This window comes from Neofelis nebulosa (assembly GCF_028018385.1).
Source record: "Neofelis nebulosa isolate mNeoNeb1 chromosome Y unlocalized genomic scaffold, mNeoNeb1.pri SUPER_Y_unloc_3, whole genome shotgun sequence".
Taxonomy (NCBI): domain Eukaryota; kingdom Metazoa; phylum Chordata; class Mammalia; order Carnivora; family Felidae; genus Neofelis; species Neofelis nebulosa.
Window position 1 is genome coordinate 1 of NW_026691919.1, and position 14,883 is coordinate 14,883.

Sequence of the window (14,883 nt, forward strand, 5' to 3'; positions counted from 1 at the left end):
CCACCAGAGGCCCAATCACGTGAACCAAGCATTCACCCACCGTCGAGAAGGCCACCTCCAAGATGTCTTCTTAGCAACCCCAAATCCAGAATTCACCCACCTCGGATTAGGGCGTCCCTCCTCGGCCCGGACGGTGGCAGAAAGTTGCCTGTGCTCACCAGCGTCCCCCACTTGCTGTTGTGGTTCGATGGCAGCTTCCTGCCAAGAGCAGCACAGTGAGACACCGAATCATCAAGCTGCCTTCCTCAAGACATCTATTATTGGGGCGCCTGGGTGGCGCAGTCGGTTAAGCGTCCGACTTCAGCCAGGTCACGATCTCGCGGTCCGTGAGTTCGAGCCCCGCGTCAGGCTCTGGGCTGATGGCTCGGAGCCTGGAGCCTGTTTCCGATTCTGTGTCTCCCTCTCTCTCTGCCCCTCCCCCATTCATGCTCTGTCTCTCTCTGTCCCAAAAATAAAAAAAAAAAAAAAAAAAAAAAAAAAAAAAAAGACATCTATTATTATGAACCCCCTCATTGTGGGTTTGCCCCGCAAGCCTGTGCCGCGGAGGCGAGGACGCAGCCTGCCGCCTTGTAATGACACTCAGCCACAGGGCTCACAAGCTCCGCTCTCCAAACTGTTGTTTTTTAGTGTTTATTTATTTTTGAGAGAGAGAGAGAGACAGAGACAGAGACAGAGAGAGAGAGAGCTGGGGAGGGGCTGAGAGAGAGGGACACAGGATCCGAAGTAGGCTCTGCACGGACAGCACACGGCCTGACACAGGGCTTGAACCCATGGACTGTGAGATGGTGACCTGAGCCGAAATCAAGAGACAGACGCTTGGGGCACCTGGGTGGCTCAGTCAGTTAAGCGTCTGACATTGCCTCAGGTCATGGTCTCACCGTCCTTGAGTTCGAGCCCCGTGTCAGACTGTGCTGACAGCTTGGACCGGCTTCAGATTCTGTCTGTCTCTCTCTCTCTCTCCCCTCCCCCGCTTGCACTCTGTCTCTCAAAAATGAATAAACACTAAAAAAAAAAAAGGCGCTCAACCGACTAAGGCAACTAGGCACCCCCTGAATATTATGTATTGAACCTACTACTGGTTCTTTTTTAAAAAAAAATTTTTTTTAATGTTTATTTATATTTTGAGAGAGAGAGAGAGAGAGAGAGAGAGAGGCGAGATGACACTGTAATGTTTTCTTTAAGTTTCCTAGAAAGCTTAAAGTCAACTTTCAGCATTAGGACTCTTACCTTATAGAAGTGCCTGGATGGCTCAGTCAGTTAAAGCGTCTGACACTTGGTTTTGGCTCGGGTCACGATCTCACAATTTGTGAGTCTGCGCCGCGCACTGGGCTCTGTGCTGACAGCATGGAGTCTGCTTGGGATTCTCCCCCCGCCCCTCCCCTGCTCATTCACTCGCTCTCTCTCTCAAAATAAACTTAAAAAAATTCTTTTTAATAAAAAAAATAAAAAGAATTCTCACCTTATAAAAAGTGCAACAGTTTAATGCATTGCATGTTTAATTCCATTTGTTCTGGAGGAATCTAAACATATTTGAAAAACAAATACTACAAGGAACAAATATTAAAAATTTTAAAGGCCTCAGCATTTGAAGAGTGGCTATCGTGTATCATACACTGTCTTCACCCCTTTTCATTTCAGAGAACTGACCATTTTCTAGGGTTCCCCCCAAATTCTTTACGTGGTGTTAAGGTTGGGGCAAGCTAATTATGAGGAAAGACAGCCGAAGCAAGTGACGATGGGGAGTCCGGGGACTCAGGACAGGCACACGGATACGGAGTTAAATTGTCATGGATGTACCTGTTTAGTCCCCAGGTACCTTTCACACAAGTTGACACGAGAAGAGCCGGTGCACACAAACGATGCCCAAACGGCGGTACACAAGCGACACGGACATTGGGCCATCGTATTTTCAGGGCATCCTATATGTGCCTTAAGACAGCAGCCCGGGGCAGCTCTTCCTCGGTTGGGGCACAAACCTTACCTGTTTGTAGGGGTCTGTGGATGGTGAGGAACGGGACCTTCCATGAACGTACTGTGGCCTCTCGTGTTGATCCAGACCTGCGTCCAAGATGTCATCCGCTGAGTGATACCGCCCAGAACTCCTGGCTTCTAGAGCGTTTCTCTGTTCCCTCCAAGAGGCTTGATACTCAGCAAAGGTTCCAAGTCTCTGAGGCGGTTCTGGTTTTCCCATGTTCGCCGTTTTTCCGTGACTGCTGGGGTTCTCTCCAAAGGAGGTCGTGTGGGCCCTGTTCTGGAACGAAGGCTCTGCACCCTCGTACCCATGGCCCGCTGTCCGCGGCCTCTCCAGCTTCTCCTTCGGGAATCCACAGAGTGCTTGCCTCTGCCCAGGTCTCTGGTGAATGGGTCTGCTGCTTTCCTCAAAAAACTTGCACCTGTCGGCGAATGTGCCCACGGTGTCCTCGGATGCACCCGGGTGCCGGTGGGGGCGATCGGGCCCTGCGAGCCCCACCTCGTTCATTTTCTCGGGTTCGGAGTACGATTTCAGCTTCTGTTGCACCGTGAACTGTTTCCGGCCCCCAATGCGGGGAACGTGCGGCAGGCCCCCTCCAGACGGGGACGGCTTGGGCAGGCCCCCCTCCCAGAAGAGGGGAGCGGCATCCAGATGTGTGCTGTGCTCCTCAGTCCGCGGCTCTGCTGACCCCGCGGGACGATCGGCCGGGCTGGGCTCCAAGTCACGGCGCTTAAAGGACGTGGCCCTCAGGACCCGGGCTTGGGCCTCCTTCAGGTGGTCTTTATAGGTGCCCCGGAAGGAACCTTCTGGGGAGGCGCCGGGGACGCCTCCCGGCTCCACCTGCCAGCCGCCGGCCTCCCGAGCCGCCTCGTCGGCCCCAGCCAGCGCCACCGTGCTTCTGCTCTTCTGCAGGTTGGCTCGGCGCATCTGGACCTCGTTCCTCAGGGTGGTGGCGAAGCGGTCGCTTCTCCGGGTGGCTCTGCCCACCTGGCCATCGAACGGGGGCGGCCTTTCGGCACCAGCTCCCGGGCCGTCGTCGGGCGGGCGTGCCCCCTCCCGGGCCAGCGAGTGCAGCATAGGTGTCTTCTGAGGGGAGATCTTGCTGCTTTCTCCTGCGGCCCACAGGAAGCCGTCGGCGGCTTCCTTCCCCGCGGCTCCTGCCCGGTGGGCGGCTGTCTGTGGCTCCTCGCTTCCCATGGGGTGGCCCTTGGCTGCCTGGTCGCTCTCACGGGTGTGCGGGGCCTCCTCCTCGTGCTGGCGGATGTGACCCCAGGGCCCGTGGCCCATCGGGTGCTCAGTGGGGAGTTCGTGGGCTTCTGCGGCCCTGTCAGACTGCCAATATTCCTCGTGGGGCTGTCCCGCCTGGGCGCTTGCCTGCAGGCACTGTCTGCTGGTCACACAGTAGTAGCGGCTCTGCCCACCGCTGTCGCCCTTCTGCTCAGTGGCACCGGGCCACCTGAGCCGAGTGGGGCCGTTGTCCTGGACACAGTGGGCAGAAGGCTCCTGGCGGCCGCCAGGGACAGCCACACAGTGCTGCTCCCTCAGCGACGAGGCGGCCCTGGGGCCGTCGTGACAGAAGGGACTCTCGTCACTGTACTGGCGCGGGTGCTGGCAGCCAAAGGCCTGCGGGAAACGCACGTCCGTGCTGGACAGGGAGGCCTGAAGCCGGCCAGGGGCCCCCGGGAGGCCGCCCGGCCTGTGGTCAGGGGTCGGCACCCCACCGTCCAGGGGGACGTGGGGCGCAGGGCCCGAGCTCCCGACTCTCTTCCCATTGCCGGGCCGTGCCGGCCTCCACTGCTGACTGGCGGGCTCTGGTCTCCAGTCACTGCGGGGCTGGTCCTGGGGTGGGCCTGGAAAGTGCTGCACACTGGCGGTGTCTGAGAGTGGAGGGCCCTGGGCCTTCTCGTGGCTCTTGGTGGCAGCGAAGCTGTCACTGCGGAGAGGGGGAGGTGGTGGAGGAGGGGAGGAAGGTGCTTTTCTCTTATCGGGGACATACCAAACCGGTCCCAAATTTGATTTCCCAGGGGTGGCCAGCTTGGTCTCAGGACTGTCCTCTGGCCTGGGGCTTCTGCTGCCGTCACGGGGGGCCCGGGGTGGCAAGTACCCGAGCCTGTCCTCCAGGCCCTGGGGGTCACTGGCAGCCTGGCCCTGCCGGCCGCCCGGCCTGGAGGCCTCCCCCAGGCCCACGTTGTAGAGGATGTTCTCTGCAGAGGACACATCAGCCTTGGGCAAGGTGTGGTCGGGTGTGCTGGAGCTGGAGGAGAATGAGCCGTAAGCTGAGTCCCGCTTGCTCGGGCCGCCCAGGTGGTCGATGCTGTCATTGGACCTGGCGGCGGAGAGGTGTCTGGAGGGGTAGGGCTGGGAAGGGCTTGCTCAGGCCACCCAGGCTGTCGACGCTCCCCAGGAAACTAAAGTGGTCAGAGGTACGCTGCAGATTCGTGTGCTCCCACGTGCCAGACAGGTCATGGGAGGAAGAACTAGGAGGAAAGAACCAGAGAGAAGAGTTTGCTTTTGAAGCGAGCAATAGTAAAGGGGACAAATGAGGAGAGCAGGACCAAGAACACAGCTGGCCCCACACAGAAACGTCCAGATGCCGGGGCGCCCGGGTGGCTCAGTGGGTTAAGCGTTCAACTTCGGCTCGGGTCATGATCTCACGGCTCGTGAGTTTGAGCTGTGCGTCGGGCTCTGTGCTGACAGCTCAGAGCCTGGATGGAGCCTGCTTCGGATTTTATGTCTCCCTCTCTCTCTGTCCCTCCTCTGCTCGCATTCTGTCTCTCTCTGTCTCTCTCTGTCTCTCTCTCTGTCTCTGTCTCTCTCTCTCTCTCTCAAAAATAAATTAACATTAAAGACATTTTTTAAAAAAGATTATTCTGTGACCTGTGAAAATGACAGGAAATTCACATCGCAGCACTCACAGATAAGCTGTGATTGGAACACAATTATGGCCATTTGTTTACACACTGTTTGTGAATACTTCTGAGCTATAACGGCAGAGCTGGGTACCTGCAACCAACAGAGACCCATGAAGCTTAAAATATTTCCTACCTGCCCCCTCAAAGAACAAGACTGTGGACCCCGGGGTTTAGCGTATAAAAGGATTCTTCTTATGGATTACTAAAACCGAAGAAGCAATCAAATGACAGTAATTTTCTCTTCTCTTTTTAAAATTTTTTTACGTTTATTTATTTATTTTGAGAGAGAGAGAGAGAGAGAGCAGGGGAGGGGCAGAGAGAGAGGGAGAGAGGGAGAATCCCAAACAGGCTCTGAGCTGTCAGCGCACAGCCCGATGTGGGGCTCGAACTCACGAACAGTGAGACCAGGACAAGTTGGATGCTTAACCGAGTGAGCCGCCCCAGTGCCCCAAATAACGATAATTTTCAAATTAAAAGGGGAAATCCAGAGATAGCGTTACTTTTCCACACCCAAATATTAAAGTACCAAGAGCTCCTCTTAACTCTCAGTTAATGGAATATTTGATAAAGGACCCAAGCCACAGGCTTTCTTAGCAAAACAAACACTGCCGTGCTCAGGGGACTCATTAACTTGACAGAGTTCACTGGAGCTGTACCCGAATGCCAAAAATACTGGTTCTGAAGCAGGATGGGGCCTAAGACAGGGAAATACAAAATCAGGTTAGTTGCTACAAGCTGGGAGATATGTTTGTTAAGGAATCAGTTATCCTATGAGGTAGTGACCGTGTATGTAGGAGGCTACTGGCTCTCGATGGTAAAACTACTTATCCAAGCATGTTAAAAATGCTTCCGTGGGGAGCCTGGGTGACTCAGTCAGTTGAGCATCCCACTCTTGATTTTGGCTCAGATTATGATCTTACAGTTTCTGGTTTCGAGCCCCGTGTGGGGCTCTGAGCTGGCAGCGTGGAGCCTGCTTGCGATTCTCTGTCTCCCTAGCTCTCTACCTATTCCCCTACTCTCTCTCTCTCTCTCTCTCTCTCTCTCTCTCAAAAATAAACATTTAAAAAGAGAAAAACTGTTTTCATTAAAGTTCAACAAAGCTGGAACATTCAGGCTTCAAGGTAAGAAACAAAAAACAAGAAAAACTGCCACAACCCTGGCGACTTCAGGTTTGGGGAGAACCAGATTGAATGGGAAAAATGTGTGATTAAGGCAAGGACACAGGAAACCGAACTGGCGAAATCACTCTTAAAACAAACACAAGGGTTGGGATGAGCACTGGGTGTTGTATGGAAACCAATTTGACAATAAACTTCATATATTGAAAAAAAATAAATAAATAAAAATAAAATTGCAACCCACTCCCCCAAAAAAACAAAAACAAAAACAAAACACAAGGGGCGCCTGGGTGGCTCAGTGGGTTAAGCGTCCGACTCTTGATGTTGGCTCAGGTCACGGTCTCAGGGTTTGTGAGTTGGAGCCACAAGTCGGGCTCTGGGCTGACAGCACAGAGCCTCCCTGGGATTCTGTCTCTCCCTCTCTCTCTGCCCCTCCCCTGTTCTTGTGTGCTCTCTCTCTCTCTCTCTCTCTCTCTTTCTCTCTCTCAAAAAAAAAAAAAAAACAAACATTCAGAAAAGCACGTCACTGACCATTTATAAAACAAACAAATGAACAACAGAACCAACGAAAACACACAACAAGGGCTCCATCTACAAGTTCTGAGGATACGGCAGCTACCGGGGACAGTGACATTGTCCTGAAGGCAGGGGACCGTTGGCTTGTATACCCTTTCCTAAAAGGACAGAGCAGTGCCCCTCTCAGACAGAACAGGAGGCGGTTCTCCTGCACCCTCCCCTCAGTGCCCTGGAGGTGATTTCTCTGTAACATCTGAGGTCTGGGCAGCTATAAATAGTGCCCAGCACTGTTCCCACACGCATGTGGGCAGCAAACGTGATTCTGTCATCAACAAACCACCAAATGGGCTTAATGGAAATCATATTACTTTACGTCACTTTGATAATGAAAATAAAAGGCCCACTTTTCACTTAACTTTTACTACTCAGTTGAGAATCTGTGGTTTTTCAAAAATACCCTGGACTCCAAATACCATCATCTCTTGTCACTTTCAACAGGTCAGTGCACTGAGATGTATTGCCTTCACAGAAGTACTTCAGAAGTTTGTAGCAGACCGGTGTTTACTAACGATCAAAAACTGATTTTGAGATGGTTACGTTAGCTCTACACACACAGGCACAAATGCCCTTCCATAACAGATACTCACGCACGCACACTCACATACACAAACACATACATTCAAGCACACACGCGCAAGCATGCACTTACATACATGTGCACACGCCACACTTACAGATACACCTGTACATACACATACATATACACGCTCATACATGGGCTCGCACACACCCAAAGCCACCCTGCTTAAAAAATATTAAGTTTACTTATTTATTTTGGGGGAGGGGGAGAGAGGGTGAGAGGGAGACAAGAAACAATCCCAAGCAGGCTCTGCACTGTCAGCGAGAAGCCCAAAGCTGGGCTTGAAGCATGAGATCGTGACCTGAGCCGAAGTCGGACGCTTAACCCACTGAGGCAGCCAGGCGCCTCCCCCCTCTCTAAAAATTTTTTTAAGTTTATTTATTTATTTTGAGAGAGGGAGACAGAGCCATCATCCTTTTAATATGAGACTTGTGAGGACACTGGCCACTCACCCAAGGTGGCCAGGAGAGGCCTCCTCCAGCCAACACCCCTGTGGTGCGGCCACACACCTGCCTGGCACATTACCCCTTCTGACCCTGAAATGTGGACTCTAAGTAGCCCAGAACTTCCCCTTCCATCCACTGACCTACAACTCCCAGCATCTGGGTCTCCCGCTCAGTGGGAAAGCACCCCTGGGCCCCCGAGGCTGGATGGCACCCTGGCATGTGGGCTGTGAAGCCCTGATTTCCTCTATAAGGAGAGCCCTGGGGGCTGGGGAGAGGGTGTTGATGCTTAAGAGAACGGCCTGGGAGCCTCGCTGGAATACACTTGCCGAAAGAGCCTGTCTTCTTTTTCTTAAGATTTTTTAATGTTTATTTATTTTGGAGAGAGAAAGACAGAGTGTGAGGGGGGAGGGGCAGCGAGAGACGGGGGGACAGAATCTCAAGCAGGCTCCAGGCTCCGAGCTGTCAGCACAGAGCCCGACGTGGGGCTCGAGCTCACGGACTGTGAGGTTATGACCTGAGCCCAAGTCAGAGGCTCAACCAACTGAGCCACCCAGGCACCCCGCTTCTGCCTTCTAATGTGCACGTAAAAGTCTCAGAAGAAGGGTGGTTGCTGTAGGCACATGGGTGGACGGACAGCCCTCCCACTCAGCTCAGGACCACCGACCTGGCTGGCCCAAAGGGATTCAGCCCAAAAAGGTAAGTCCCCAAGCTCCTGATTTATTAAACAACATAAATGAGAAAGCACATTTGTTCATCCTTGGTGTTTTAGTTTTTTTCTTTTTTTTAATGTTAATTTTTTTTTGAGAGAGAGACACACACACAGAGAGAGAGAGAGACAGAGACACAAAGTGTGGGCAGGGGCGGGGGAAGAGAGAGAGAGAGACACAGAATCCAAAGCAGGTTCCAGGCTCTGAGCTGTCAGCATAGAGCCTGACATGGGGTTTGCGAACCACGAGATCATGACCTGAGCCGAAGTCAGATGCTTAACCAACTGGGCCACCCAGGTGCCCCTAGTTTTTATTTTCAAGGCTTGGACACCTACCTACCCACTGAAGAATTTAGACATTTCTACTGGAAATGGTGTGTCAGCAGCTTTTCCTCATCAGAAAAAAAGCCTCTGACTGTTGATTTCGGCTCAGGTCATGATTGTACCGTTTGTGAGTTAGAGACCTGCATGGGGCTCTGCGCTGACAGTGCAGAACCTGCTTGGGATTCTCTCTCTCTTCCTCTCTCTCTGCTCCTCCACCACTGGCACGATGTCTCTCTCTCTCTCTCAAAATAAATAAATTAAAAAAAAAGAGGGGTGCCTGGGTGGCTCAGTTGATTAAGCATAGGACTTTGACTCAGGTCATGATCTCGCTGTTCATGAGTTCAAGCCCCAAATCGGGCTCTATGATGACTGCTCAGAGTCTGGAGCCTCCTTCAGATTCTGTGTCTCACTCTCTCTGCCCCTCCTCTGCTTGCTCTTTGTCTCTCTGTCTCAAAGATAGATAAATATTAGAAGAGGGAAGGGAATGGGGAAGGGGGAAGGGGGAAGGGGGAAGGGGAAGGGGAAAGGGGGAAGGGGGAAGGGAAGAAAAGAAAAGAAAATCACGCTGAAGTCAAGAGAGGTGCTGTTGTGGCAGGGCTGGGAAGTCATGGACGTTGGTGGAATGTCGAACACCGTCCATCCCAGTGGGAAACAGTGCCTACCTGGGGTGGTGACGGCCGTGCCAGGAAGGACAGGAGCTGGCAGAGGGGAATGGAGATGCTGGTGTGTCGGGGTGGCTATCAGAGAACTTGCCAGGAGTGAGGCCTCCAGCTCAGCTCATTCTTCCTGAAAAAAACAAAAACAAAACAAAACAAAACAAACCGCAGACAACTCAGGAATTGCAAATAAAGGACAACCCTGTGCCAAGACGGGAGTGAGGCACGGAAATATGTTACAGCTACTCCCGCATGACTGATAGCATTGCTTCCGGAGCTTTCCACGGTATCTGGATATGAAAAATTGTTAACTTTTATTAATGCAGAACCCATCCTAAGGCAGAGTGAGAGTCATGAGCTCCAAAATGTGAACTAAGCCTTATTCTTCAATTTTTGCTCTAAACAGGTAAATAAATCTTGTCCTCGCCTCAGCCATCAGTAGGACTCTGGAAGGACTCTTCTGTCTTTCCTGTTTCAGCATAGCTAGGCACACAGCCGTCAGCCTCCTTGAGGAGGAGAGATGCACTAGAGAGAAGTGCAGGGGGTCCCAGCTCAGCCGGGTCACACACAGTTTAGACCACTTCCTTTTTTTAAAAGTTTATTTATTTATTTTGAGAGAGAGACAGAGAGCAGGGGAGGGGCAGAGAGAGAGAGAGAGAGAGAGAGAGAGAGAGAGAGAATCCTGAGCAGGTTCTGCACTGTGAGCACAAAGCCCATTGCAGGGCTCCAACTCCTGCACCGTGAAATCACGACCTCAGCCAAAATCAAGAGTCAGATGCTTAACCGACTGACCCCTAGGCGTCCCTGGATGACTTCTATTTACTCACTTCACTAAGTAAACGCAGACATCTTGACATTAACTGAGACCAGCAGAGGCGCATTCATTCCTCTGAGCCTCTCAAGTGCCTGTGAAGTCAGCTAAGGGTCCCCATCGTGTGAATTCATGATGCCCTAGAACGACGGCTCTAGTCCGTTCAGCGAGGACTTGTGAACACAGTATGCCGCGTCTTCCTGGGCTCCTGCGCCCCTGTCCACACCCTCCCATCGGTGGCTTATTCTTTTTTTGGCTACACCGCCTGGGAATGATAAGGGAGGTTCAGTCACAAATCCCTACAGCTGCCATGTAAATGTTCACAGAGCATCCAAGAGAACGGTGGTGTGTGAGGAGAGCCACGCACCTGCTTCTCCCAGTCTCCATGTCTCCACGTCTCCAATTTGGGACAGAACTCGCTCACTGTGGCCAGTCTGCAGCTCAAGAGGCTCAAACTGAGCCTCTCTAGGTGCTTGACAGAGAGCAGACATTCTTCCAGGCAGGCAAAGACATTAAAGGATATTAATGTTAAAAGCATATTAAAGAAACCCGGGGTGCTTGGGTGGCTCAGTCAGTTGAGCGTCTGATTCTTGACTTTGGCTCAGGTCGTGATCCCAGCGTCATGAGATTGAGCCCCACAATGGGCTCTGGCTGGGTGTGGAGCCTGCTTGGGACTCTCTCTCCTCCTCTGCCCTTGCCCTGCTCGTGTGTTCTAACACACACACTCTCTCTCAAAACAGTAGGAAAGAGGATTAAAGAAATCTGAAAAGTATGTATAACTTAAACCTTCTGACAACTCACGGGGCGCCTGAGTGGCCGAGTCACTTAAGTGTCTGACTCTTGATTTCGGCACAGGTCGTGACCTCGCGGTTCCTGTGTTCCAGCCACGCTGACAGTGTGGAGCCTGCTTGGGATTCTCTCTCTATCCCTCTCTCTCTCTGCGCCTCCCTCAAAAACAAATACATAAACGTTAAAAACGTTCTGACAACTCATAATTAAGGAGGAAAAGTAGATGGGTGGCAAAATGTGGAATGTATTGACTTTAGGAGTTTCCCCATGAACAAGAGCAAAAAAACGGACAACTTCATCACACCACAGAAGTAAGGAGATTGCAATCCCAAAGTGTACCTCATCGAGTTTCTCCAAATCCTCGTGAGGAAGGTTCTGGCTACGTGAGTCTCGTGTTCAGGTGGCATTTTCTGTGCTATCGCATCAAGGATGTGTTTCATCTTCCTTTATACTTAATTAATGAAGGAAATAAACTAGACTGAGAGTGGAGGCAAAGGAAACAAATAAAAAAAGGAAGCCTGAAAAAGAAAATGCCTTATAATCTGTGGCAACATGTTCCAACCCAGCACATGGCAAGACTGGGGTATGTGCTGGCTGACTTGGGGGGAGGGGAGGCAGCAGGGCTCCAAGAGTGCACGCACTCCCTCCTTTTTAAAAAGACAATACAGGGGCGCCTGGGTGGCTCAGTCGGTTAAGCGGCTGACTTCGGCTCAGGTCATGATCTCACAGTCCGTGAGTTCGACCCCCGCGTCGGGCTCTGTGCTGACAGCTCAGAGCCTGGAGCCTGCTTCGGATTCTGTGTCTCCCTCCCTCTCTCTCTCTCTCTCTCTCTCTCTCTCTCTCTCTCTCTCTCTCTGCCCCTCCCCTGCTCATGTTCTGTCTCTCGCTCTCTCAAAACCAGCTAAACATTAAAAAATAAAATAAGGGGCGCCTGGGTGGCGCAGTCGGTTAAGCGTCCAACTTCAGCCAGGTCACGATCTCGCGGTCCGTGAGTTCGAGCCCCGCGTCAGGCTCCGGGCTGATGGCTCGGAGCCTGGAGCCTGTTTCCGATTCTGTGCCTCCCTCTCTCTCTGACCTTCCCCTGTTCATGCTCTGTCTCTCTCTGTCCCAAAAAAATAAATAAATAAAAAACATTGAAAAAATAAAAAGATAACACATATAGATGCATGTCTATTCCAAGAAGACATAGTTGACAACCACAGTAGAAATTAAGAGCTTTTAAAAAAAAAATCACCCAGTGAAAAGGTTGTACGTATAAGCTACACATAAGGATATTCCGGCTATTGGGGATAGTGACGTTTTCCTAAAACATAATGGACTTTTCATCAGGTCCTTTGAATTTCCTAGTGCATAATGAATGTATTTGGGAAGGTTCCAGCTACCTTCTGTTTCTCAGCCCCTCTGACTACCTAAAACGGCTGGATTCATGCCGATAAGAGAGAGGACGACGTTCTGGACCCAAAAGCGTTCATTCCATCACAATGCTGTGAGGATGCTGGTCCGGCAGGTTGTGGGGAAAGAGCTCTCTGGCGCCACCTAGTGGTCTCACACAGCCACTGTCCCTCTGGCTGCGTTTCAGACAGACCCAGATGAACAGAAGCAAGAACAGATTTAAGGTCTTCATTTTCACAAGATCGTGGGCTTTCTTCTCGCACAAGATACACACTCAGGTGGCTTTCAGCCATTCAGCCGCCAGAAATGTGGGAACCCTGAGGAGTGCACAGGCCACAGGATGTGCCAGGACAGGAGAGCACAAGTCCCCAGTTTGAGGGCCTGGGTGAAACCACTATGCCATACTTGGTTCTTAGTGGTATCCACCCTGGCCACCCGCAGAGCCATGAGCATTAGAAGTGAGTAAATGCGGGGTGCCGGGGTGGCTCGGTTGGTTAAGCATGCGACTCTTGTCTTCCGCTCAGGTCATGATATCTCACGGCTCGTGAGTTCAAGCCCCATATCGGGCTCTGTGCTGACGGTGCAGAGCCCGCTTGGGATTCTCTCTCTCTCCCTCTCTCTCTGCCCCTCCCCTGCTCCCTCTGTCTCTCTCGCAGACAAAGTAAATAAATAAACTTAAAAAAATTTTTTTAAATAATAAAATACAGAGGTGCCTGGGTGGCTCAGTCGGTTAAGCGTCTGACTTCAGTTCAAGTCATGATCTCACCGTTTGTGAGTTCAAGCCCCGCATCGGGATCCGTGCTGACAGCTCAGAGCCTGGAGCCTGCTTCAGATTCTGTGTCTCCCTCTCTCTGCCCCTCCCCTGCTCATGCTCTGTCTCTCTGTCTCAAAAATAAACATTAAATTTTTTTAAAGTAATAATAAAATACAATGAAATCTCAACAAAATTGTACCGACATTCTTCTCAAAGCTAGAACAAACAATCCTAAAATTTGTATGGAACCACAAAAGCCCCGAATAGCCAAAGTAATATTGAAAAAGAAAACCAAAACAGGAAGCATCATAATCCCAGACTTTAGCCTCTATTACAAAGCTGTAATCATCAAGACGGTATGGTATTGGCACAAAAACAGACACATAGACCAATGGAACAGAATAGAGAACCCAGAATTGGACCCACAAATGTATGGCCAGTTAATCTTTGACAAAGCAGGAAAGAGTATCCAATGGAAAAAAGACAGTCTCTTTAGCAAATGGTGCTGGGAGAACTGGACAGCAACATGCAGAAGAATGAAACTAGACCATTTCTTACACCATACACAAAGTAAACTCAACATGGATGAAAGACCTAAACATGAGACAGGAAGCCATCAAAACCCTAGAGGAGGAAGCAGGCAACTACCTCTTTGACCTCAGCCCCAGCAATTTCTTGCTCAACACATCACCAAAGACAAGGAATTATAAGCAAAAATGAACTATTGGGACCTCATCAAGATAAAAAGCTTCTGCACAGTGAAGGAAACAATCAACAAAACAAAAAGGCAACCGACGGAATGAGAGAAGATATCTGCAAAGGACATATCGGATAAAGGGCTAGTACCCAAAATCTATACAGAACTTATCAAACTCAGAACCTGAAAAACAAATAATCCTGAAGAAATGGGTGGAAGACATGAACAGACACTTCTCCAAAGAAGACCTCTAGATGGCCAACTGACACATGAAAAGATGCTCAACGTCACTCACCATCAGGGAAATACAAATCAAAGCCACACTGATATACCACCTCACACTGGTCAGGGTGGCTAAAATGAACAAATCAGGAGACTATATAGATGCCGGAGAGGATGTGGAGAAACGGGAACCCTCTTGCACTGTTGGTGGGAATGCAAACTGGTGCAGCCGCTCTGGAAAACAGTGTGGAGGCTCCTCAAAAAATTAAAAATAGAACTACTCTATGACCCATCAATAGCACTACTAGGAATTTATCCAAAGGATACAGGAGTGTTGATTCATGGGGGCACATGTACCGCAATGTTTACAGCAGCGCTTTCAACAACAGCCAAATTATGGAAAGAGCCTAAATGTCCATCAACTGACGAATGGATAAAGAAGATGTGGTTTATATATACAATGGAGTACTACTTGGCAATGAGAAAGAATGGAACCCAGTCATTTGCAGCAACGTGGAAGGAACTGGAAGGTATTATGCTGAGTGAAATAAATGAGTCAGAAAATGACCGATACCCTATGTTTTTGCTCGTATGTGGATCTTGAGAAACTTAACAGAAGAGCATGGGGGAAGAGAAGGAACAAAACAGTTACAGAGAGGGAGGGAGGCAAACCATAAGAGACTCTTAAATACAGAGAACAAACTGAGGGTTGATGGAGGCGGGGAGAGGGGAAAATGGGTGATGGGCATTGAGGAGGGCGCTTGTTGGGATGAGCACTGGGTGTTGTATGTAAGCGATGAACCATGGGAATCTACCCAAAAAACGAAGAGCACGCTTTATACACCGTCTGTTACACAATTTGACAGTAAATTATATTACAAAGATTAAAAAAAGAAAAAAAGCATTCCCTCTGGAAAAAAAATAATAA

General features: G+C 50.4%; 1 protein-coding gene across 1 annotated transcript; it reads right to left on the minus strand.

The window, feature by feature from the left end:
* Window positions 1–15: 15 nt before the first annotated feature.
* On the minus strand, window positions 16–11,330 carry LOC131503603 (protein Shroom2-like). The gene is given in 6 exon segments (XM_058715067.1): window positions 16–198; window positions 1,982–4,342; window positions 4,344–4,449; window positions 9,297–9,386; window positions 9,388–9,420; window positions 11,230–11,330. Coding segments are annotated over 6 exon segments (2,874 nt in total).
* Window positions 11,331–14,883: the final 3,553 nt, after the last annotated feature.